Below are 26,725 nucleotides of genomic sequence, written 5' to 3'. Positions count from 1 at the left end.
GTTTCCCTAGGTGGCCGCTGAGCACCAGGCCAAAAACCCAAGTGACCTCCCTTGCAAAACCAGGTCGTTTTGAGATAGGCAATTTTCATGTCGCCTCACTATGTTGTGGGTCCTTGCCTGTTGCGGGTACTTGGGCCTCCCACATGAGTGAGGTACCGTTTTTATCGGAAGACCCGGGGGGACGCTGGGTGGTGGGGAATTTGTGTCAGCCGGTGATGCCACAACTTTCCCACACAAAAATGTGTGAAAAAGGTGATTGTTTCAGCTAAATTTGAGGTTTGCAGGGCATTCTGGGTAAGGAAACGTTGGGGGATCCATGCAAGCCATACCTCCCTGGAATCCCCCGGGTGTCTAGTTTTCAGAAATGTGTGGGTTTGGTAGGTTTCCCTAGGTGGCTGCCGAGCACCGGGCCAAAAACCCAAGTGACCACCCTTGCAAAACCAGGTTGTTTTGAGATAGGCAATTTTCATGTCGCCTCACTACGTTTTGGGCCCTTGCCTGTTGCGGGTACTTGGGCCTCCCACACGAGTGAGGCACCGTTTTTATCGGGAGACCTGGGGGAACACTGGGTGGTAGGATATTTGTGTCAGCCCGGTGATGCCACAATTTTCCCACACAAAAATGTGTGAAAAAGGTGATTTTTTCAGCTAAAATTGAGGTTTGCAGGGCATTCTGGGTAAGGAAACGTTGGGGGATCCACGCAAGCCATACCTCCCTGGAATCCCCAGGGTGTCTAGTTTTGCAGAAATGTGTGGGTTTAGTAGGTTTCCCTAGGTGCCGGCAGAGCTAGGGTTAAAAAACTACAGCTAGGCACTTTGCCAAAAAAAGTTCATTTTTCACTGCGAAATTGAGGTGTGTTCACAATGCGTTTTGCGCCGTTACCTGTCGCGGGCACTAGGCCGACCCACACAAGTGAGGTACCATTTTTCTCGGAAGACTTTGGGGAACACTGGGTGGGTGGAAATTTGGGGATCCAAGTAGATTCCAGAACTTTCCACCACAGAAATATGTGGAAATGTGTTTTTTTTGGCAATTTTTGAGGTTTGCAAGGGATTCTGGGTAACAGAACCTGGTGGGACGCAGTCAAGTCACCCCATCCTGGATTCCCCTGGGTGTCTAGTTTTCAAAAATGTATAGGCTTGCTAGGTTTCCCTAGGTGCCGGCAGAGCTATAGTTCAAAAACTACAGCTAGGCACTTTGCCAAAAAAGGGTCATTTGTCACAGCGAAATTGAGGTGTGTCCACGTTGCGTTTTGCGCCGTTTCCTGTCGCGGGCACTAGGCCGACCCACACAAGTGAGGTACCATTTTTCTCGGAAGACTTTGGGGAACGCGGGGTGGGTGGAAATTTGTGGATCCACGCAAATTCCAGAACTTTCCACCAGAGAAATGTGGGGAAAATATGTTTTTTTGGGCAATTGTTTAGGTTTGCAAGGGATTCTGGGTAACAGAACCTGGTGGGACGCAGTCAAGTCACCCCATCCTGGATTCCCCTGGGTGTCTAGTTTTCAAAAATGTATAGGCTTGCTAGGTTTCCCTAGGTGCCGGCAGAGCTATGGTTCAAAAACTACAGCTAGGCACTTTGCCAAAAAAGGGTCATTTTTCACAGCGAAATTGAGGTGTGTCCACGTTGCGTTTTGCACCGTTTACTGTCGCGGGCACTAGACCGACCCACACAAGTGAGGTACCATTTTTCTCGGAAGACTTTGTGGAATGCGGGGTGGGTGGAAATTTGTGGATCCACGGAGATTCCAGAACTTTCCACCAGAGAAATGTGGGGAAAATGTGTTTTTTTGGGCAATGTTTTAGGTTTGCAAGGGATTCTGGGTAACAGAACCTGGTGGGAGGCAGTCAAGTCACCCCATCCTGGATTCCCCTGGGTGTCTAGTTTTCAAAAATGTATAGGTTTGCTAGGTTTCCCAAGGTGCCGGCAGAGCTATGGTTCAAAAACTACAGCTAGGCACTTTGCCAAAAAAGGGTCATTTTTCGCTGTGAAATTGAGGTGTGTCCACGTTACGTTTTGCACCGTTTTCTGTCGCGGGCACGAGGCCGACCCACACAAGTGAGGTACCATTTTTCTCGGAAGACTTTGGGGAACGCGGGGTGGGTGGAAATTTGTGGATCCATTCAGACTCCAGAACTTTCCACCAGAGAAATGTGGGAAAAATGTGTTTTGTTTTGGCAATTTTTTAGGTTTGCAAGGGATTCTGGGTAACAGAACCTAGTGGGAGGCAGTCAAGTCACCCCATCCTGGATTCCCCTATGTGTCTAGTTTTCAAAAATGTATAGGTTTGCTAGGTTTCCCTAGGTGCCGGCAGAGCTATGGTTAAAAAACTACAGCTAGGCACTTTGCCAAAAAAGTGTCATTTTTCACAGCGAAATTGAGGTGTGTCCACGTTGCGTTTTGCGCCGTTTCCTGTCACGGGCACTAGGCCCACCCACACAAGTGAGGTACCATTTTTCTCAGAAGACTTTGGGGAACACTGGGTGGGTGGAAATTTGGGGATCCAAGTAGATTCCAGAACTTTCCACCACAGAAATATGGGGAAAATGTGGTTTTTTGGCAATGTTTGAGGGTTTGCAAGGGATTCTGGGTAACAGAACCTGGTGAGACGCAGTGAAGTCACCCCATCCTGGATTCCCCTGGGTGTCTAGTTTTTAAAAATTTATAGATTTGCTAGGTTTCCCTAGGTGCCGGCAGAGCTATGGTTCAAAAACTACAGCTAGGCACTTTGCCAAAAAAGGGTCATTTTTCGCTACGAAATTGAGGTGTGTCCATGTTATGTTTTGTGCCGTTTCCTGTCGCGGGCACTAGGCTGACCCACACAAGTGAGGTACCATTTTTCTCGGAAGACTTTGGGGAATGCGGGGTGGGTGGAAATTTGTGGATCCACGCAGATTCCAGAACTTTCCACCAGATAAATATGGGGGGAAAGTGTTTTTGTGGCAATTTTTTAGGTTTGCAAGGGATTATGGGTAACAGAACCTGGTGGGAGGCAGTCAAGTCACCCCATCCTGGATTCCCCTGGGTGTCTAGTTTTCAAAAATGTATAGGTCTGCTAGGTTTCCCTAGGTGCCGGCAGAGCTAGGGTTAAAAAACTACAGCTAGGCACTTTGCTAAAAAAGGGTAATTTTGCATTGTGAAAATGTGGTGTGTTCACGTTGGGTTTGAGCCATTTCCTGTCGTGGGCACTATGCCTACCCCTACAAGTGAGGTACCATTTTTATCGGGAGACTTAGGGTAATTCAGTTTTGTAAAGGAACTGTTATTACCTATTGACTTTCGATGCATTTCTGCCTTCCAAATGAAAGACATTGTGTAAAAAAGAAGTCATTCTAAAAAATGACTTATAATTCTCATGCTAGTTTGAGTATTCCCAAATTCGGAAATGTGCAAATATCTACTGTTTCTAAACTCTATATTTTGTTCCCATTTCAGAAATACATAGGTGTCTTTCATACCGATTTTTCCATGTGCACATTTTTACAGAATAATTACTATATACCCGGTACATAATAAAAAACCATTGCAAGTTGCTGCTCAGTTTTTGGCTCTGGGTTCATCGGGTTCTTGGTGAACCTACAAGTCCTATATATCCCCACAACCAGTAATGTCCAGCGGATGTAACGGTATATTGCTTTCAAAGAGCTGTCATAATTAGAAGAAGTTTCAGGTGAAAACGTGGACACAAAAGGCGCTTTTTTTAAAACAAATTTTCAATTTATCCTATATTTAACTGTTAGTTTCTATAAAGAAACCTTGATGGATCTACACAAATGACCCCTTGCTGAAATCAGACTGTTGTCTACTTCTCTAAAATGTATAGCTTTCCAGGATCCATTATTGCTTTTGTACCCATTTCAACCATTAATTGGAAGGAGGTCGAACGCACAAAAAATAGCAAAAATAGGCTATGTCCCAGAAAAATGCCAAAACTGTGTAAACAATGTTGGGTTTCTGACAAAAGTCTGGTATCCCCTAAAAGCTGGGAAAATGGTGATTTCAGCCCCACAAACCCTTTTTTGATAACACTTGCAGGGAAAAACCCAGATGCTTTCATTTGCAGCCCGATTTTCCCATTTTCCCCCCCAAAAAACTAAATGTTGCTGTATTTTGGCTCATTTCTGTGACCCCTCCAGGGGAATCCACAAACCCTGAGTACCTTCAGAAACCCCATGATGTTGGAAGAAAAGGACGCAAATTTGGCGTGGATACCTTATGTGGTCAAAAAGTTACAGGGGCCTCAGCGCGCACTACCCCAAATAGCCAAAAAAGGGCGCGGCACAGGAGGGGGAAAAGGCCTGGCAGCGAAGGGGTTAATAAAAAGTAGAGTTACAAAACAAAACTATCCTGCACTAATCTATATCTATAATTAATTTTCCTACAATAGATATTCTATTAAAATACCAGAAAATTGGGTAGTTACAAATAAAAAACTTACATAATTTTTTAAAACATTAAAACTACACAGCTAACATCATCTTACTTCAAAATTTTACCATAAAAAACGTATAATACATTTAAAATCTTTACTCTACTGTACCAAATTAACTGGTAGTAAAACATATACTTATCGCTCAGAAGCAGCAAACAAAAGAGGATGAGCCTAGAATGTTGGAGGCTTGTGTTATATTGAAAGTTCTATTGTTTTGTGACTTCATTCAGTGATGTTCTGAAGCTTTTAAGTGTTGCTGCTCAGAAGTGAGTGAATAAAAGGTAATGCATAATGCTAGCCTCCTGTCTTGCCATTAAATGAAAACACCCCCAAACCTTTTCTAATTAAATATCTATCTGTATAGCTATATAAATAGCTATCTATATATCCAATTGTGCTCACACACACATATATTGTATTGACTCCAAGAATGGTACTGCAGTGAGAACATAAAACTTTTTTAAAAAGAGGAAAGGGAATCATATAGAAGAAGATATATGCCACTGCCGTTACAAATACTGCCTGTATTAAAGACACTACAAGATGAAAGTGAGCAGAGATTCTCCAATGTGATCATTATAGAACATACGCTTGAATGAAGTCATTAATGTAACTCTGATGCAGTCACAATTGTATCAGCGAGATATATGTGTTAAAATCACCCGAGCCTAAAAGCCACTTTGTCAACTACTTCTGCTGATTATGAACTTTTTTCATGTGTACGTAAGATCTGAAAGAAAAATTATATATATAAAAAAACTACACATATACACTGAAAAAAAAGTATGTTTGATTCGTATTTAAGCATCAATTCACCTCCGTGACTCTTTATATAGCACAGAAGTGGTGGTAAAGCATGGAAAGATGTAGCTTCACCTGACAGAACTCCTGCCTTTCTGCAGAAGCGATGCTGAACGAAAGTCAGATGGTGTTATCAAAAGGTACCACTAGAGTGCGCCAAACTGCACAAAATAGCCCCATTACCTGGCCTTGATGTTCAAATTACAAACAGTTATTTTGCCTGGGACTCTGCAAATGCCTGCATCGGATCTGCCTCTATTTGGTAACTGGAAAGGATATCATCTTCAGTCTCTGTCGGAGACAGCTCTGTCATGTCCCCGTAGGACTGCTAAGCCGTCCAAAAGGCACAGTACTACTGGTGTCTGTACTGCAGACAGGTGTCTCGGCTTCTGGCAGGTGTCTGCACTCTCACAGGTGTCTCAGCTTCTGGCAGGTATCTGAACTGCTGGCAGATATCTATGCTGATGGTAGATGTCTCAGCCGCTGGCAGGTGTCTGCACTGCTGGCACGTGTCTGGGCAGCTGCAAGAAGTATGGAAAGCTAGCAGATGTCTGTACAGCAGGCAGGTGTCTGTGCTGCTGGGAGGTGACTGTTCTAAAGCCAGATGTATACACAATAAGGAGCTACAGAGGGAAAAAGAACCTAGGCCGCCCTCCTCTCAATCAATATCTATCAACAAAGGCCTAGGGCTTGGGAGGTGGAATGCTTTCTTCTTAGCTGTGGATTAAATCCTATTACTTTAGTTATGTGATACTCCCCGCTTTTTCGAAAAAGGGGTAGTCATCCACTATGCTAGCCACCTACAATTTTAAAATGAGATTTTTACCTGTGGCAATCCCCTTGACAAACCTCAAGGTGCATGAATACACATAGACTACACCGGGTGTTATTTCAACTACAATTAGTAAAAGAAATATGAAAAAATGTGAAAGAAACGAGATGGCACCTCACGTGCGCAACACCAATTGAGCCTGCTGATTGGTACTCATCAGCTCTGCCCACTTTTATCATCATTGGTTACCATCACGTTCCAAAAAATAATAATCAAGAAAGTGTCCAAAAAATAAACCAAAGCTGTTAAGGTACGTGGTGAAGAAATCACATACCAAAAACGACTGAATAGTGAAAGTAAAAGGTTGAGGAGGATACACCCTCAATAGGTTCAAACTTTATTACTCCTTTGATGTGCACCCAAATCAACAATTAAAAAGGTTGCTTAATATGCATACCATTAAATAGTGCCAACATGTTTCATCGCCCAATCTTTTTTTGGCGATTTCGTCAGGGCTGCTCCAGTCGCTTGGCACAGACACAGGACATTGTTAGAGTTTTCTCTCTTGGGGACTGCCAAAGGTAAAAAAAGGGAATAAAAACACACACGACTTTCAGCTCATTCCACTACCCCTGTTACATATACAAGTCTCTGCTTTTCATTTGAATATATCCATTACCCTTAGTGAGCCATGGCCTCGCGTACCAGCTCACTCCAATAGGTCTTGCGCGGGCTCCTTAAGTGAGTCCTCGCAGTGATTCCGCACTCAGCTGTAATGCGAATCTACAATAAGAGTATTTTTGATATATTCAAATCCCAATCTTGTCTTGGATGTAAAAAACACACTCTTGTGTCACATATAAAAGCCAACTAAAAACCAAGACCCCCTTATTTGATGGCTCTTTTTAAGGAGACCCAGCTGCATGTTCGTCCCTGCTACAATTTCACCTTGGAGACAGGATACATGTTCTATATTTAAACTCGCTGTATTATCTCCAATGGTACACACCAGCACATACAGAACACAAGGGGACTCTGCTTTTAGCGATGTCTAGGCTGCTTATGAATCCCTGTTGGTCTCATATATATATCGGGGTGGCACCCTTTACTTCTGTTGTCCTAAGTGCAATGTTGGACTCACTACCGCCTTCACCTTCCTATTATTCATAAATGGAAGATCACCAGTCCAAAAACAACACCACGGAGTCTTAACAACACTGGGAGTTCAGCCTCACGTCTATGTCCCCACTCCCTCTCAGTAACGCCTCCTTACCACCCAAAGCCTCACGGAGCTCCTTCTGTCCGCCGGTCACTCGTGGGCTCCTCCCCACGCTCCTTTTATACAGAAACCACCTGCTCACTTGTGCGTCAATAATACGCGCCATCTTGGAATGGGGAGGTTCTTTATTTTTGATCTATTTGTAACTAATAAACAAATGAGCGTCTGTTCGTAATTTTTTGTATCAATGACGCCCGTTTGTGAGAATAATGTAAGAAGAACCTCACGGGTGGGATCATAGGTATCCTGGTTATATATATACCCCCTCCGTTGTAGAGCATAACTTTGGGCGCCATCATAGATAGGGTTTTGAGGGAGGTTCTTAATTTTCGATCTAGTTGTAACTGATACACAACCAAGCGTCTATTCGTAATTTATTGTCTCCATGACGCCTGTTTGTGAGAATAATGAAGGACCTCACTGGTGGAGTCATAGGTATCCTGTTTACATATATACAACCCCTGCGTTGTAGAGCATAGCATTGGGCGCCATCTTAGATAGGGTTAGTATTCATACTGGAATATACTCAAAATGGTACTATCCCCTTCAAGCGTTCTTATATCGTTGATGTCATTTCAGAAAAAGTAATGTGGGCACAGAAGTGGTTCATAATGGGTTTAAGTTCCTGCAGATTTCTGTCCCAGTCTAATATCACTATGAGCGCCATCTTGGTATGGGTATCAGAAAGATGGTGTTTATTTAGAAAGATAGTGTTTATTTTGAAAGGCTCAGGGCTTATAGATACCTAATAATAGTTTTCTTTTTCTTTTTCAATGTGGTTCTATCTGAAGTCTATGATGGAAACTTATCCTAGCCTATAAGTATAGACTATGTTCTAATCTACATATGTCCCCCATAGCCAAGTGGAGATCGTGTTCCTATGTTGCACTGGGTTCATAAATAGAGCTAAATTGGGGGGTTATGTATACGACCCGAAATAACTGACCACAGGAGACAAACATCAAGCCAAAGAAACTCTGTTACAGTTAGAGCCCACAATGTTCTTCAATTTCAGAATGTCCTCAACCACTTTAGAATCTTGCCCTTCCCCACTCAATTTGGTCGTTCAGTCCAAATTGGTCAGATTTCTCCTGAAAAATCCATTTGGCTTCTTTTGAGGCCAATATATCCTCAATGTTTTGGGGTGTGTCCATTATTCTCTCAAGGACTACCCATGTGAAGGCGTGTTTGGTTTCGTGACAGTGTTGTACAAGCTTGGTCGTAAGTTTACCAGCTCTAATCGTACTGAGATGCTCTTGCATTCTCACCTTTACCTTCCTCGTTGTAAGCCCTATGTATTGTAGGTTACACTGGTCCGGACAAGAAGACGGGTTACTGGAGTTCCTCAATTGGCTTAACCTCCAAGACCCAAGCCTTAGGTTCACATGGAACTACAGTAGCCATACAGCGGTATACCTGGATTTGGACATCTACGAAGAAGGGGACATATTGTGCTCCAAAGTCCACCAAAAGGTAACTGATAAGAACTCACTCCTGTGTTACAACTCATACCATCCTAGAGCACTTAGGGATAATCTACCCGTGGGACAGTTTCTTCAATATCGTAGGAACTGTTCATCCACCGCCACTTTTTTGGACCAATCAGAGGAACTATGTGCCAAATTGGAGATGAGACTCTATCCACGGAAGATCATCAGACATGCCAGAAAAAGAGCAATGAACACCCCCCGTAGTGTTCTACTCCAGAAGAACGAAAAAGCAAGAGATGATTGTTTACCTGTGGTCATGACATTTGACCCTTTGGCCACCAAAATCCGCCAGTCAATACGTAAACATTGGACATTGTTGTCCACCAAGGATTTTACCATGCCCCCACCTAGGTTTGCGTTTGGAAGATCGAGCAACCTAGGAGATAAACTAGTGCACACCCGTGTAAAAATGGCATCTAGGTTGACAGAGTCGACAATTCCCTCAGGACACTATCCATGCGGATCTTGCTCCGTATGTAGTTTGACAAAGAAAACACAGAGTGTCACTCTAAATTCAGGTAAAACATGGTATTTGAAATATTTTAGTAACTGTAATACCGCATATGTGGTGTACAGACTGACCTGCCAGTGTAACCTACAATACATAGGGCTTACAACGAGGAAGGTAAAGATGAGAATGCAAGAGCATCTCAGTACGATTAGAGCTGGTAAACTTACGACCAAGCTTGTACAACACTGTCACGAAACCAAACACGCCTTCACATGGGTAGTCCTTGAGAGAATAATGGACACACCCCAAAACATTGAGGGTATATTGGCCTCAAAAGAAGCCAAATGGATTTTTCAGGAGAAATCTGACCAATTTGGACTGAACGACCAAATTGAGTGGGGAAGGGCAAGATTCTAAAGTGGTTGAGGACATTCTGCAATTGAAGAACATTGTGGGCTCTAACTGTAACAGAGTTTCTTTGGCTTGATGTTTGTCTCCTGTGGTCAGTTATTTCGGGTCGTATACATAACCCCCCAATTTAGCTCTATTTATGAACCCAGTGCAACATAGGAACACGATCTCCACTTGGCTATGGGGGACATATGTAGATTATAACATAGTCTATACTTATAGGCTAGGATAAGTTTCCATCATAGACTTCAGATAGAACCACATTGAAAAAGAAAAAGAAAACTATTATTAGGTATCTATAAGCCCTGAGCCTTTCAAAATAAACACTATCTTTCGAAATAAACACCATCTTTCTGATACCCACACCAAGATGGCGCTCATAGTGATATTAGACTGGGACAGAAATCTGCAGGAACTTAAACCCATTATGAACCACTTCTGTGCCCACATTACTTTTTCTGAAATGACATCAACGATATAAGAACGCTTGAAGGGGATAGTACCATTTTGAGTATATTCCAGTATGAATACTAACCCTATCTAAGATGGCGCCCAATGCTATGCTCTACAACGCAGGGGTTGTATATATGTAAACAGGATACCTATGACTCCACCAGTGAGGTCCTTCATTATTCTCACAAACAGGCGTCATGGAGACAATAAATTATGAATAGACGCTTGGTTGTGTATCAGTTACAACTAGATCGAAAATTAAGAACCTCCCTCAAAACCCTATCTAAGATGGCGCCCAAAGTTATGCTCTACAACGGAGGGGGTATATATATAACCAGGATACCTATGATCCCACCCGTGAGGTTCTTCTTACATTATTCTCACAAACGGGCGTCATTGATACAAAAAATTACGAACAGACGCTCATTTGTTTATTAGTTACAAATAGATCAAAAATAAAGAACCTCCCCATTCCAAGATGGCGCGTATTATTGACGCGCAAGTGAGCAGGTGGTTTCTGTATAAAAGGAGCGTGGGGAGGAGCCCACGAGTGACCGGCGGAGTGAAGGAGCTCCGTGAGGCTTTGGGTGGTAAGGAGGCGTTACTGAGAGGGAGTGGGGACATAGACGTGAGGCTGAACTCCCAGTGTTGTTAAGACTCCGTGGTGTTGTTTTTGGACTGGTGATCTTCCATTTATGAATAATAGGAAGGTGAAGGCGGTAGTGAGTCCAACATTGCACTTAGGACAACAGAAGTAAAGGGTGCCACCCCGATATAAATATATGAGACCAACAGGGATTCATAAGCAGCCTAGACATCGCTAAAAGCAGAGTCCCCTTGTGTTCTGTATTTGCTGGTGTGTACCATTGGAGATAATACAGCGAGTTTGAATATAGAACATGTATCCTGTCTCCAAGGTGAAATTGTAGCAGGGACGAACATGCAGCTGGGTCTCCTTAAAAAGAGCCATCAAATAAGGGGGTCTTGGTTTTTAGTTGACTTTTATATTTGACACAAGAGTGTGTTTTTTACATCCAAGACAAGATTGGGATTTGAATATATCAAAAATACTCTTATTGTAGATTCGCATTACAGCTGAGTGCGGAATCACTGCGAGGACTCACTTAAGGAGCCCGCGCAAGGACCTATTGGAGTGAGCTGGTACGCGAGGCCATGGCTCACTAAGGGTAATGGATATATTCAAATGAAAAGCAGAGACTTGTATATGTAACAGGGGTAGTGGAATGAGCTGAAAGTCGTGTGTGTTTTTATTCCCTTTTACCTTTGGCAGTCCCCAAGAGAGAAAACTCTAACAGTGTCCTGTGTCTGTGCCAAGCGACTGGAGCAGCCCTGACGAAATCGCCAAAAAAAGATTGGGCGATGAAACATGTTGGCACTATTTAATGGTATGCATATTAAGCAACCTTTTTAATTGTTGATTTGGGTGCACATCAAAGGAGTAATAAAGTTTGAACCTATTGAGGGTGTATCCTCCTCAACCTTTTACTTTCACTATTCAGTCGTTTTTGGTATGTGATTTCTTCACCACGTACCTTAACAGCTTTGGTTTATTTTTTGGACACTTTCTTGATTATTATTTTTTGGAACGTGATGGTAACCAATGATGATAAAAGTGGGCAGAGCTGATGAGTACCAATCAGCAGGCTCAATTGGTGTTGCGCACGTGAGGTGCCATCTTGTTTCTTTCACATTTTTTCATATTTCTTTTACTAATTGTATTTGAAATAACACCTGGTGTAGTCTATGTGTATTCATGCACCTTGAGGTTTGTCAAGGGGATTGCCACAGGTAAAAATCTCATTTTAAAATTGTAGGTGGCTAGCATAGTGGATGACTACCCCTTTTTCGAAAAAGCGGGGAGTATCACATACCTAAAGTAATAGGATTTAATCCACAGCTAAGAAGAAAGCATTCCACCTCCCAAGCCCTAGGCCTTTGTTGATAGCTAAAGCCAGATGTGACAGCTGCAGGCAGGTGTTTCTATTGCTGGCACGTTTCTGTTGAGCTGCCAGATGTATGTAAAGCTAGTATGTATCTGCACAGCAGGCAGGTGTCTGTGCTGCTGGGAGGTGACTGTTCTAAAGCCAGATGTGACAGCTGCAGGCAGGTGTTTCTATTGCTGGCACGTTTCTGGAGAGCTGCCAGATGTATATAAAGCTAGTATGTATCTGCACAGCAGGCATGTGTCTGTGCTGTTTGCAGGTGTCCATACTAAGGGTAGATGTCTCAGCTGCTGGCCAGGGCTTAATTTGAGCCGGTGGTTTCCGGTGCGCGGCACCAGCACTTAATTGTCAACACCTGCGCTTGTGAAAGTCTGCCACAAGGTGGTGCTGTCTGGCTAATTAAGAGATGACCACAACAACCGTTAATTATTAATTCAATATACATTAAAAATGACTATTACGTGCTGCCCAAGCCATTCTTATAATGCTGGGGGCCTGGAATAGTCCGAACTGTCACACTTGTAGCAGTGTGATGGTTAGTATTTGTGTTGTTACTGCCATTGGCAGCGCTGGCAGGGGCAATGTGTGGTGAAAGCTGCAGTGGTTTCCTGGCACTTTTTTTTTTACAAATTAGGCACTGCTGCAGGCTGTTGTCTGTGCTGCTGGCAGGTGTCAGTACTGCTGGCAAGTGTACGTACTGCTATTAGATGTTCCAGCTGTAGGCAAGTGTCTGTACTGCTGACAGATATCTCAGCTGCTGGTAGGTGTCTGTTGCTGGCAGGTGTTTGTGCTGCTGGCAGGTGCCTGTACTGCTGGCAGATGTCTCAGCTGCTGGCAGGTGTCTGTACTGCTGGCAAGTGTCTGTTCTGCTAGATGTCTCAGCTGTCGGCAAGTGCCTGTACTGCTGACAGATGTCTGAGCTGCTGGTAGGTGTCTTTGCTGCTGGCAGGTGTCTGTACTGCTAGTAGATGTCTTTGCTGCTGACAGGTGTATGTGCTGCTGGCAGGTGTCTGTACTGCTGGTAGATGTCTCAGCTGGTGGTAGGTGTCTATGCTGCTCGCAGGTGTCTGTGCTGCTAGTAGATGTCTTTGCTGTTGGCAGGTGTCTGTGCTGCTGGCAGGTGTCTGTACTGCTGGTAGATGTCTTTGCTGCTGGCAGGTGTCTGTGCTGCTGGCGGCTGTCTGTACTCCTGGTAGATGTCTCAGCTGCTGGTAGGTGTATGTGCTGCTAGCAGGTGTCTGTGCTGCTGGTAGGTGTCTGTACTGCTAGTAGATGTCTCAGCTGCTGGCGGGTGTCTGTGCTGCTTGAAAATATCTCGGAGGCTGGAAAGTACCTCTACAGCTGGCAGGTCTTGATATTGCTAGCAGGTGTCTCAGCCCCTGGCTGATGTCTGCTTTTTTGGCACGTGTCTGAACAGCGGGCATGTGTCTGCACTCTTGGCACTTGTCTGGACGGTACCAGGTTTCTGTGACGCTTGAAGGTGACTGCCCAGCAGGCAAGCGTCAATAGCACTGGCAGGTACCTATACTGCAGGCTGGCAAATCCTAAAGGTCGGAGAGTGGACTCTAAAAGGCTAAAAGGTGCAAGGCCAAAGAAGCGCCATTAGGAATTCCTTTCAGACACTGTGGTCTATGCAAATAACAGTGTCTTAAAATATATGAATTAAAATCCAGTGCTTCACACAGCGTGTCCTCTGACCAGTCTTTGGGTGACTCTTTGTGAGTTTTCGTATTGCATCCAGACTTATCACACAACAACGAGTATATGCCTAAGCAAGACAGATTTATTGACTTTGCCAGGGCTCTTTAGTAGTTTCAGATAAATGAGTAACAGCTATGATTTTGTGGTGAATAATTACAATCGGAAATGTTTCCATTCTGAAAATATGAGACTGGGAATTGAACATTACTAAGTTCTGCTGAAAGGATAGTGGTCTTGGAGTATCTTAATCTCTCCCACTCTCATATACACACCACTTTCTCTGTTAGATAATTAAACCTTTTTGTCCGAAGACCTTTCTGCGTCTATTGTTTGCGTATCTCACACATTTCTCCTTCCTCTTCATCTCTGTCTTTTCACTCTGTTCGTCTGCATTTACTCCCTTGTGACACCCCTTATTTGCAAAGCTCTCTCTCTCTCACACACACGCCCATTCTCTCCCTCCTTACATGTAAACACAGTATTTTCATTTCCTTTGGCACTGTCAATATGTCAACAGCTATGTATACCTCCTTCATACACTTTCACATAAATTGGAAGTTACAGTTGACACATAAGTGACCATTGCTGTATGCGATCTGCAGAGGCCACGGATTGGCTGAGCATGTGACTACATCTTTATGACTCACTGAGAAACTCACCCCACCTTCAGGTTCAGCTCCAGAGCCCTAATCGTGCCCAATCATGAACACCCACCTACACCCTGAACTTAATTAGACACCTAAAGAGACTCATTTTATAATAAACACACATCTGGAAAAAGCAAATGCTCTTAGGGAATGCAAGATGAAGTAATGCAGGTGAAATGTAAATAGGCACTTCATCGCTGATATGGATTATCTTCAGGATTTTTACAGTCATTGCTGAGAAAGTGATGTTGTTTTGCCTGTAAATGTAAGGATGGAAATAAAGAGCCCGCTAGGGTCCAGTTGGTTTTCAATCACTGCCGGGTCTCAGACCTGCCACACTTAAAGACCTTCTGGCAGGTGTCATACAACTGGCAGGTGTTGATACCACTGCCAGGTGTTGATACCACTGCCAGATGTCTATACCACTGCCAGGTGTCAATACCGCTGGCAGGTGTCCTTACCACTGCCATGGGCTATACTACTTCCAGGTGTCAATACCACTGCCAGGTGTCGATACCACTGGCAGGTGTCTTTACTGCTGCCAGGTGTCGATACCACTGCCAGGTGTCGATACCACTGCCAGGTGTCTTTACTGCTGACAGGTATCTATATTGATCGTATACGCATTCACAGCTGGCAGGTGTTTGTACTGCTGACTGATGTTTGTGCTGCTTGCAGGTACTGCTGACATATGTCCATACATGTGGCAGATGCTGTACTCCTGGTAGGTGTGTGGATCCAGTTAACTATACTACTTGGATCTGTCTGTGTTGTTTGCAAACATCTATACTGCTGCCAGCTGTCTGTATGGATAGCAGGTGTCTATACTACTGGCCGTGGTGTTTATGGCTGACGGGTGCCTATACGTCTGCAAGTGTATGTCCTGCTGGCAAGTGTTTGTATGGCTGTGTCTCAATGGCTGACATGTATCTATACTACTGGTATGCCAAGTCGGCCTGGTACCCCCAACAGGATCAAGAGCCACAAACTGCTCTCTACTAAAAAAGGTGAAATTATTCCTCCCTGAAAATGACTTCAAAACTGCAGATCAATCGCTTAAAACTCTCGTATCTGGATGGTGTCAGTGCCTTGCTTCAGGGCCAGAGGCGGCTCCTCCGCTGTGGCTGAGGATCATCGCCCCCCCCCCCCCGCCCCCTCTCTGTCATTTAATGAGGCTTGGGGACAAGTTAGGAGGGCGAGTGGTGGGTTTGGCTGGCAGTCTCGGGTGAGGCGTAACGAGGAGAAACATATTTATTTCTCCTAGTTTTTTCCTCTTTCTATGCATGATGCATTTTGAGGCACACATAGAAAGAGGAAAACACATCTATGGATTGTTTTTGTTCAGGACACATAAACAATCCTGCCTGTAATGCAGGATGCGTTGGCACTAGGCTGCCGAAATGGCACCAGTACAGGGGGAAAGGACAGGAATGAACCGTTTTGTATAAATACGGTGCATTCCTGCCCTTTTTCCTGTGACCAGGGCAGAGCAGCAAGGTAACTTGCTTAGCTTCCCTGCGCCACAATTCCCAGAAAATATGCCCCAATGTGGTTATCTCCTCACCGTTTTAGCTCATCCTGCTCAACTACCTGCTTATGACCTACAAAACACCAGAGAGGCTTTGGCGCTCAGGCATGCTGGCACTGCTCAGGGACTCCTGCTCACTTCTATCATATGGTGTGGGATTGTCCAATGATTGTGAGATTCCAGGGAAGGATCACTGAAGTCCTATCTAGGGTACTTGAAAAGGCCTACTGACACCTCTCTGCTGCCCATTCTACTGTAAGGTCCTATAGGGGTTGTGTGAAGCCAATGGGGATAAGATTTGGGTGGGGATTGGCGCGGCACGGACACAAAAGTGATTGCTACCCTCTCCTCCTCTGATAGCTCCTTGGAAGTAGGCAATGGATTGGTGCGCAGCCCAAGTGAAGGGTGTGTATATGGCTAGGGGTACCCCAAAAAGCATGTAAAGATGTGGGGAAAGTGGATGGTGAATTGTTTTGAAATGGATACTCAGGTGGGATGTTGAGGTGTACAACTGAATGGTATCATTTTACTGTATTTCTGGGCCTGTGGAATTGTTGTAGATTGCTGCTTGCTTTAAATATCAGTAAAATTCAGTTTATAAAAAGAAAGGGCAGGGGAAGTTTCTCTTCGTGGACAGAAGAGCGTCGCCCAACTTGCTGTGAGCACAGCAGTAAACACAGAATAATAACATAGTCATTACCATTTTATTATTCTGAGTGCCACCAGCCATAGCGAGTGGATGGTGGAGGTGGGGCAGATTCCTTCACATTGCAGGATGATTTTAGGTGTTCAAGTACGCATGTCAGATTGGCCGACTGCCTCCTGCGGCCAATTTGTCATACGCCCTTCAAAGCCAGCAATCCCAGCACTGTAAAACAGCCAAAGGATTGCAGGCACAGGCCCTCCACCTCAAAATGAGCGCTAGGTTTCCCTTCTTCAACCAATCCTGGAGCTGTTCTGCAACTCAAGGATTGGTTGGATTCACGTGGCAGAAGGAGGGAAGTCCCTTCCTTTCCTTCCTGCGCCTCGTCACCCCCAGGATGGGTGCAGGGAGAGAAGCATCTGTTTGAAGTGCCCGGCAGCCGGTAGCATTTATGGTGAGTGCCTCACCATTAATTAATGTTGCCAGCCGCTACTAAAAAAGAACAAGAAACAATAAAAGGGAAGCAGGAGAAACCAGGAATGTAGCATAGAGTATAAAATAGGGCTTCCAATTCTCTGTTTTTGTTGACTTTTACAGATAAATACAGAAAGAAAACTGTCTATTTTCTTGTCTTTATTTATTTATAAATAAAGAAAAATACTGAAGGTAGGTCGTCTTTGGATAATTCTCAGTACTGTCAATGAAGAGTGCCAGGTAAGTAAGTGTGCAGATTGGCAGGTAGGAGAGTTAAAAAAAGAATACAAATGTTTCTTATGAAGCTTAAATAAGGCAGCTAAACGGCTGCTTGCGCTGTTCTACAATGAAAATGTTTTCAGGTGACTGTACTGTACTGTACTGCATGTTGCTAAAACCTGATGGGCCTTCAAATGTGAGTATACATTTTTCAGCTAAATTAATGTGGAAATATACCCACTGAAGCTTCATTTATACACTAAATCTAAAATGAAAATGGATAAATATGCAAAAAATAAATATGGATAACTACAGATGGAAATGTTAAAAAAATAAATATCATTAAAACGGGAACCCTAAGTGTAATAAACTGAGTATGGTCACCGCTATTTAAATAGCAAGCAGGTAGTGAAGAATGCACCCACCACCACCCGGGCCTGGGGTCCGCTAACCCCAAGCGAGAGATGGAGGCGGGTTCCACTTGAGAGTCCTAAGAGGGCTTGCCTGCAAATCACAGAAGTACAAGGAACACACAGGGGCAAAACAGCAATGGCTATTAACACCTGTAGCTCATACCTTGAGGAAATGTGCATAAACACATCATTTTTTTTAGCGAGGGATGGACAGGGTGCAGACTTGAGCGAGGTTCAAAGAAATGTGCAGTGTTGGCAGACAATTAATTGCATCTGCCTACTTTTCTATCCTACCATGTGGAAGGAGAGTGCCTTCAGGATTCTCTTTTGACACAGCATCTTATAGCATATAAACAAAATACGAGATAAGTGACCTGGTATATTGAATAATTTGTCCTCACAAGACTTTAAGGATCTAGTTATACCCTTGGTGGAATCCACCTCCAGATTTCCCAAAGAAAACAATCATCTTGAACTCTAATGGCACCTATTTCATAGGTGGTACCAACTTTGCATCCAAAGTCCCTCCAAGAACAATCCACTGACAGAAAATGTAATCCATGTCTCATTGTCACATATTCAGAGACATAGCCAAGTAGTCACAAGACCTTTGATATGGGAGGCTGCATTCACGTAAGATTACATATCAAATTACAACCAGGGGCCCTAAATGAATAAGCATCTTTAATATGAAAGCCTTCTATCTTTTTCTGACAGACCCATCATCAGCTGTGACCTGCCATCCTAATTCAAATTAGGATGCAAATTATTATCCGTCTAAAATAAGTCAGAGACATCAACCGAGGCCCTTTAAAAAAAATGTTTTTACCACTGATTGGTCTATGTCCGGAAGCTGCAACCGATGCCTGTCTTTTTGAGGGAGCAGAGGCTTTGACTGTAAACTTCACCTTTTGCCTTAAGCAGATAATCTTTAAATCCTACCAGAAGCTTCACCTTACAAGGGCTTTAATGCCTTGCTTTCAATTACACATCTTGACCTCAGTGCATTCACATCCATCTGAGCAAGGCCAAAGGCAATCCCCTTAAGAAGTATCCTTCTGCAGTCTTGTGGTTTCTGATCCTGTTTTTAAAAACTCCTGCCATTAGATGGTCGCTTGGCGATAACCTCAACAGATGTTTTACTGAAACATGAGTATGATCCAAAATCAGTTTTAAATACTCTTTTCACAGGAAATGAATATCATGAACTGAGTGAACTGTTTCATAATCGGAAATACCTTCTGCAGAACACGCTTTGCCATACCAATAAGACAAACAAGTTCCTGGGAAGCACATTGTAATCACAGAAAGATGTAAAACTCATTAGAAAAAATCTAATAAACAAAGTTCATCTGAGCTGAACACTTAACAGTCCTGTTAAAGATGTTAAACAACCTTGATTTGGCTATTTACAGCCATTGTATGCGTTTGCGTCAAGTACAAGTTGACCAACAGGCAGTTATACAAGTGTTTTATGTCTACCTGTATGTGAGTTGGCTGTGCTTGTATATGTGCACTTGAGTGTGAAGATTGGTGTCTGTATGCATGTGACCTTAGTGCATGGGACAAAACAGGGCATGTCTATAGAATAGAAGGACTATCTTGTTTAACGCAAAAGACAGTCCTTCTTTTATGTCTATCCCACTATAAACATAAAAGAATGACTATCTCTGCCACTAACATAGATGTTTTTTAAGTTTCCCCGCATGATGAGGTTGGCTGGACCGGTGTCAAAGCGGTCATGATTGGAAGAGCAAAAAGGAGAAGCTAAGCACAGCCCTGAAAGGGCCTGCCCTATACCAGGGCACTTAATGAGCAATATGTGAAACGTTATTATTTTTGGGTTCAGTGTCGTTCAATGATTTGGTCACACGTGAATATTCACGAGTTCATTTTAAAAATGTCCAGAAGCAAAAGATTTTTCACTTAGTGGAGCAATGTTGGTTGTATCTTACCCGTTTCAGATTAGGCACTGTCCAGTTTTTGGTAGCCTACCCCCCAAAGGGTTCATGGTTTCACAGCTTACCCCTTTGTTCCTGTGGCATCACAAAACAATCTTATGTCTATTTTATGTTTTCTGCAGGTTTTATTCCCAACCTAGAGGGACTTTTCAACGACCTATCCTGCTGTCATTCGGGGTTAGCAGTCATAATGCGAGTGTATCCCGCCTTTTACGATTAGAAACCAAAGTTTGTTGTTTTGCCATTACCAGCTTTATCTGAGGGGCTTTGAAAATTTGAAACTCTCAGAAACAATAATAATAAGCTCAACATAACTGCACCTATCTTAACATTCGGTTTCCTTTCACTGCTCTTAAATATTGACCCTTAAATGGAACAGGGTCTGAGGACCATGGAATGCATACAGGAGAGACATTTGCTCCCCGCCGACGCCATTAAATGATGATGACCGACTCACACCCCCTTAAGTATTTTGTATTCTTCACTGTGTGTTCGACCTTTGTAATCATGTACAATTGTTTGATGTATATACTGTCTCCCAAATATGACGTAATCTGTGTAAGATGTCGATATTGTTTCATAATAATACAAAAGAATTATTAAAAAAAAAATATTGACCCTTGTTTATCTCATTATGTATTTTTATAAATGTTCCGTCTACGGGTTTTATGTATGCTGCCTATTATATAATATGTTTTGTTCAAGTGACTTGCTATTTGCCATTTCAGTTTTACGTACCTCCGAGTAAAACCAATTGATAACTGTGTCTGACTATTTTTCTCGGACTGACATCCCCAGTAACTTGTGACCTTTTATGGAGATTTAGAGGTTTTAGTTTTCTCAGGTTTGTCTTAATCAAATGGTATTTTAGTGGAATGAAATGCAGTAAAACTTATTTAAATTTGTCTTATGCCGTCACACTGTGACCTGTATTTTAATCATGTTTTTATTATTTATCGTGCTCATTTTTATGGTCCTTTGAACCGAATAAAGATGTTTGACCGACCGACTGACTGACATTCAGTGGAGTCACAAAGACAACATTTATTTAATGTGTGGCACCCACGACCTCGTCCCAATCTTGCGAAAGAAAATGGCTTTTTCTGAAGGAATATCTTATAAACACTTCGTTTAGAGAGGAGGAATCATCCAATAATAATATCTGTCTTATGGATGCACTTATTCTATAATAATTATTTGGGCTTATCCTGGATATCTGAAATGAGCCATTTTGATGGCATAGTTAGCTTCTTGAAATCTAGTTCTTAGAGCTGGGAAAAGAAGCACTCGTTGGTCCAGAGAGGATACAATGCTGTCCGTCATTCATCTATTTGTTTTTTGTGTTTCTCCATACAGGGAGTGTCCTATTGTCTACAATGGCGTGGCCAGTCCTAGTTATGGTTCTGTGTCTTGGTTGGACCCACACCTCGCGGGCAGATTGTGCAGCTCAATGCTCTGTATGCACCATACAAGGACCTGATGTGGACATTCAAGTCAACCCATTGGTACGTGTTGCAAGTTAAGAGAAATAAAATATGCTGAGTGAAAGAAGATAAGAGCCTTGAGGGATTGCTAGGGCGACGGGTGGAGAAAGTTCCTTCCACTGAGGGGGGACAGGGGGAATGCTAGTTTCAGTTTACTTCCCAGATCCTTAAGTTGTAAGTAGGAACTAGGAGTTTCTAAGATGAGAGTATATGTGTTTCCTAATAAACATGAGGCTGGATAACTTTATCTTACTTACAGAGCTGGTCTTACAAAAGCTTCCTTGACTCTCCAGGGAAGCCAGATTGGGGAAGAAAAGCCTAGCTCATGGGGTGCGATGTGAACGTTGAGTAAGGCAGACTATAACACACTCCTCATGCATGATAAAGGCTAGAGCCCTACTTCAGGGTTCAAGGTCAGCTCAGGTTCCTGCTCCTTGGGTCACTTTGGGGGAAGCCCTCTCTTTGGAAACAATGGCCTAATGTTAACCTTGCTTGGGTGCTGTCCAGAGTGCTGAATGCCTTTAACTTTGATGCTCTTGATGGCAATCCACATATAGAGTGACTAGAAAGCAGAGAGATCAAAGTCTGCTGGCACCCTTGGTATATCTCATTCTCTTTTCAACACGATCAAAGAATTCCAGTCCCACTGTATTCCAGGATAACCTACTGTGAGGGTTCATTGAGCCCCAAATTAACAAGCCCTGGTAAAGCCAATAAGTCTGGCTTTGGCAAGTCTGTCGTTTTCTTGCAAATATATACAAAAGACATAAGACGTCTAACAGTAATAACACGTAAAAATGCTGTCATCTAAAAGTGGTTTGCATATGTTAAAATATAAAATATATACTTATATGATAAAAAAAATTATTCAAAATTAAATTCAGAGATTCACCAGCCAGCTCTTAAATTGAAGCGGTCTACTTTCACTGTGGATGTACACATGTGCAAGAGCAAAAGAGCAAAATACTCACAGTGAAAAAGCCCAGTAGCTGAAGATGGGTGACCTATTGTGCCATGCTGTAGACAGTGGTGGACAGAAGCAAAATCTGAATGACACTTAAACAACCCGATGGTTTAAGAGGGCTGGCAAAAGCCTAATTTGTATATATATATATATGCATGCATTTGTATTATGATTCTTTTCGAAGGAAATGGAGATTTCTTTTGGGCAAGGTCAAGAATGTCCAGCTGATCCACGTTATTTAATTATTTGTTTGTTTATTTACTTGTTATAGCACCTTTTCCAGCTGGGTGGTGCAAGAAGTGCAAAAGAGAGAAAGATAGGATTGAGGAGGATAAAGCCACTTTCCTGGAAACAAAGAAGAAAAGCTCAGAGAGACAAGACTAAAACCATTTAAGAACAGTACCCTAAATCCCAATTTTAGAGAAAGAATAAGAATAGAACGACCCAATGTATCAAAACCCACAGAAAGATCTAAAAAAATAAGAACAGGAGACTGCTTATTGTGGTGAGCGCAAAATATAATGTTTGAAACAGAATAAAGTGCAGACTTAGTTGAATAGCCAGGACAAAAACCAGACTGAGTTAAAGAAATCAGAGCATTGGTCAGAAGCAAAGAGTAGAGCAGAAAAAAGACAACATGTTCCAGTATTTCAGAAAGGATCAGCAGCAGAGAAATGTGCGAACGGTAGAATGATCACTTGTGCTAAAGTGGATTTGTTCTGTAATTTAAGGACCATAGAAGCTTTGAAACAAGAGGGAACGAACCCAGAGGAGAGAAAGAAAGATTAAAAAAGAGGCCACATTATGCAGGGTAGGTTAAAGATCAAAGCGGGTGCAATAAGTTTTGCTCTAGATAGGTGGAAATGAATGCCCAAATCCAAGTTAGCCTGGAACTCCGAACGACTACAGCACAAGGAGGGTGAAGAAGATGCATGGGGAGGAGAAAATAAATCAGGAGAAAGGAAAAGGAAAGCTGGTTGTGCTGAGGCAAAAATATTACGAATGTTAGGGATTGTAGTATTTTTTTAAGGAGTTTAGAGTTATAATACTTAGCTAACTCCTCTATAATGTGGGAATAATGAAATGAGGGGTCGGGATGAGGAGGATGTATAAGCATATGATTAGGGCTCCCAGTTTTCCATTTTTACTGATTTTTACAGATAAATACAGACAGAATATTTTCCTGTCCGTATTTATTTTTAAATAAAGAAAAATACAGAAAATAGGTCTTCTTTGGATGATTTTTTTCTACTGTTAATGATGAGTGCCAAGTCAGTAGGTGTACATATTGAGAGGTAGGGGAGATTAAAAAAGACAATAGATTTCCTCATTAAGCTTAATTAAGTGCAGATCTACAGTTATTTTTGCTATTCCACAAGGCAAGTGTTTTCAGATAATGCTTTTGCACTGTATACTGCTGAAACCTTCTGGACATTCAATTGCTAATATACGTTTATCAGTCAAATAAATGTGGAAAAATACCCATTGCGGCTTCATTTATACAGAAAACACAAAATAAAAATGGATAAATACAGAAAAAATTAGCAAAAAATAAATATGGATAAATACAGACGGAAATGTTGAAAAAATAAATACCATAAAACCGGGAGCCCTACATATGATTAATCATGGTAAATAGCTGTCGAGGATCATGAGATTGTTTGGTAATAAGTTACTAAGAAAAGTTTTCATTGGCATCTTTAAGTTGAGATGTTTAAGCCATAGACATCCAAAGTGCCACTTCATTTTACAGAGAACAGACATTTCAGGAGCTAGCCAGGGTTGAGGAGGGTTTGTCGTAAGTTTCAAAGGTTTAAGAGGAGCATTGACATTAAGACCGTCAGAGGGAGAGCAGAGAACAGGTAAGAAGTAGCTTGGTCAAGAGATAATGATGAGAACTGGTCTAAGAAGACAAGTAATTATGGATCAAGGCTGCGAGCAGGCCAGGTCCGGAAAGAGATTGCCCAGGTTACACCAAAAAATTGTTGCCGATATAGGTGCAGTGCAGCACAGGGTAAGTGCCCCTAAAAAAGGCAACTAACATGAACTTATCAAAAGGAAAGATAGAAATAAAGAAGGTGAGAACTAGAAAGAGAGCATGTGGCAGAGGATAAAGATGTCTCTCTGTTAGGGCTACGGCCTCTTTTGACTATAGGATTTTGTAGATACTCTTGGTCTATGTTCACAGGTTCAGTGGGAGTCAGTCTTGGCGATCAACTTAAAACAAGAATTTGATGATTTAGTCTCAGATGTGAAAAATTCCACCTATTTGCAAACAATATATAAGGAAAGTGGTTTTGCGGGGAGGTTTATGGCATGGCAGGACCGGGAGTGGATTTCAAATAGCAGTAGTAGCACTTGGAAATGTCTGAGGACAGGGGTTTGTTGGGCCTCAGAGGAAGAAATTAATTTGAGTTTCTTATATTATTCTATCAAAATATATAGTAACACCCCTAGTGTCGATATGAATGAATTAAAGTATTTATAGATCAAATACGGATTCCAGTAATTTCAGAGGAAGATAGTAGGTTTATGGATAATCCCTTCTCTTTGCAAGAGCTTGAGGAGGTGGTGGGCAATTTACCTGGGGGTAAACAATGTGGCCCAGATGGGTTTCAGCAAACCTTCTCTCTAGTCACAAAACTAACTCTTGATTTTAATAAAAAAATGACAACGTAGATGTAACATAAGAGACTTATTTATAAATGTATTTCTCCCTCCAAAGCTGTCTGGTTTTGACCTTGGAACCTGGACATGCGCCCATCTGGAGGTGCAATGGCCAAAATACTACTATGGGCAAACATAAGACAGTAACAACAAGACAACATAGGGGGAGGTCCAAGGGAAAGATTTTATAGACCTGCAGGTTGTGTATCCCTCAATTTTGAACACTATAAACACTGAATCAACCTGGGTCTAGTGCTGTGTCAACAAAAAGGGACCAGGAGAAAGTATATCTAACTACTCCGACATCTCTTGTTAATAGAGAACCCTTCTAGGAACAGAACCCATCAATCACAGAGGAGTAGTGTATTTGTCATCATTTGGGTCTGTATATCTCGATATAACGCACTAAGTCCTGATGGAACGACCTGGTGACGTATAAAGAGAATATGGCATACAAGGGTTGCTGTCAGATCTCCAATAATAACAGAAGTATTGATAAGCCCTCAAGTTTGTGAAAGGGATCCTAAAAGTGCAGCACTAAATAATAAAGGTGACGATAAAAATGGCTAGTGGATCTCAAATGTGCTTTAATCGGTAGAGTGCCTCTGCCATCGTTAAAAAGCAATATGGCAATTTAGCACAAATAATTTGTCATTATGCTTAATGTCCATAGCAATCTGGTCGACATGTTTCTGCCCATTTAGATCTACACAGTATCGGGGGCATTCCTCAGGACCTTAAATGCTGCTACTATGTGAAAAAGTGTATCAAATTAAAATAAAGAATTCACAGATAATCCTACCGCACCGGTCAACTCTACAGATATCGAAACCGGATACCTAGGAAGACAAAAAGACGGATAAGGAATACAATCATCCTGGGTTTTGCATGAAACAGCAAAAAAATCATTTCTATCAAATGACATCAACAAAAGCATATACTAATGCTTCACAGCATCTAATAGTGTATTAAATTGCACTTACCCAAATATTTTGGGTGATACCCTCACCTCAACCTGGTCTGTACTCAGGGAAAAGGGGCCCCGCTCTAGTAAAAGGGAAGACAAAATGAAAGGCTGCTGATTAACATGCCTAAGATGTATCTCCCCGTTAAAAAGGCTAAAAGATATAGGCAACGTCCATGTACTACAAAAAACATGTGGACAATGGCATCATGGTCATGATCAAAGTAATAGCTCATCCTGAAACTGTATATCAGGTCAAAGAGCTCAAAGACGTAAAGTGCTTCTACAAAGAAAACTGGTCTTGTTAGAGAGTCAATCACGTGTGACAAACACACTCAAGAAAAACACGCCATCTAGGTCAAATAACAAGTAAGGTTCGCTGTACTTTTACATAGAGTGACGGGTCACTCGCGTATAGTGAACAGTAAACCCCATCTGAACCTTTAAACAGATAGAACTTGGTAGAGCGGATAATCGCTCACAAGATTAAATGAGAACAAGGACAAAAAGGACAAAAAGGACAAAAAGGAGGAGAGGTTAGCGCTGCACTTACCTATCCGTCGGTACCCCGGGGCGGTCTTTAAGTAAAGACCAGAGGTACCGGCAAGAAAGGTACAGCGTGCTTTATAGTGAGAAAACCTCAATTGGTTGCAGCTGCGTCTGCTCCTCTGGGTGGCCGAATGAGTGCCTGTTGCGTTGTAGACCGGCACGCATGTGTAGAAAAAGACCCCCGTCGAAGAAAGAACTAAAACAGAGTGCGCATGTGTGGCATTCATCCGCTAGTCTGCTACAGCCCTATGCGCATGTGCCAACCTATCTTCACTAATCTAGTACAGCTCCTTAGTCTCAGAGGGGCTCATAGGAGACTCATCATCAAACGTGCACATACGATGAGAATGAAAGTATTAGATGCTGCAAACGTACTCAGAATCAGCTATCTAATTGACATGTGTCACAAGTTATAACAACAGCCAAGGGATATCATCGTTTAGCCCCATAACATCA

At 42.5% G+C, this 26,725-nt stretch overlaps 1 protein-coding gene across 2 annotated transcripts in view; it reads left to right on the top strand.

Moving 5' to 3' along the window:
* The window catches only part of PDYN (prodynorphin), a 67,538-nt gene that overhangs the window by 34,913 nt on the left and 5,900 nt on the right, over window positions 1–26,725 (top strand). The window contains exon 2 of one of the 2 annotated variants that reach the window (XM_085614602.1): window positions 20,998–21,146. In XM_085614602.1, the coding sequence (XP_085470728.1) occupies window positions 21,018–21,146 (129 nt within the window). In that variant the 5' untranslated portion in view covers window positions 20,998–21,017. Of the gene's footprint in view, window positions 1–20,997; window positions 21,147–26,725 lie in introns of those variants that run through there. The other variant, XM_085614603.1, reaches the window with a different exon arrangement.

The sequence above is a fragment of the Triturus cristatus genome, chromosome 7, assembly GCF_964204655.1.
Source record: "Triturus cristatus chromosome 7, aTriCri1.1, whole genome shotgun sequence".
In the NCBI taxonomy this organism is placed as follows: Eukaryota; Metazoa; Chordata; class Amphibia; order Caudata; family Salamandridae; genus Triturus; species Triturus cristatus.
Note: the sequence above shows the minus strand (reverse complement) of the source record. Positions and strands in the feature narration are given on the sequence as shown.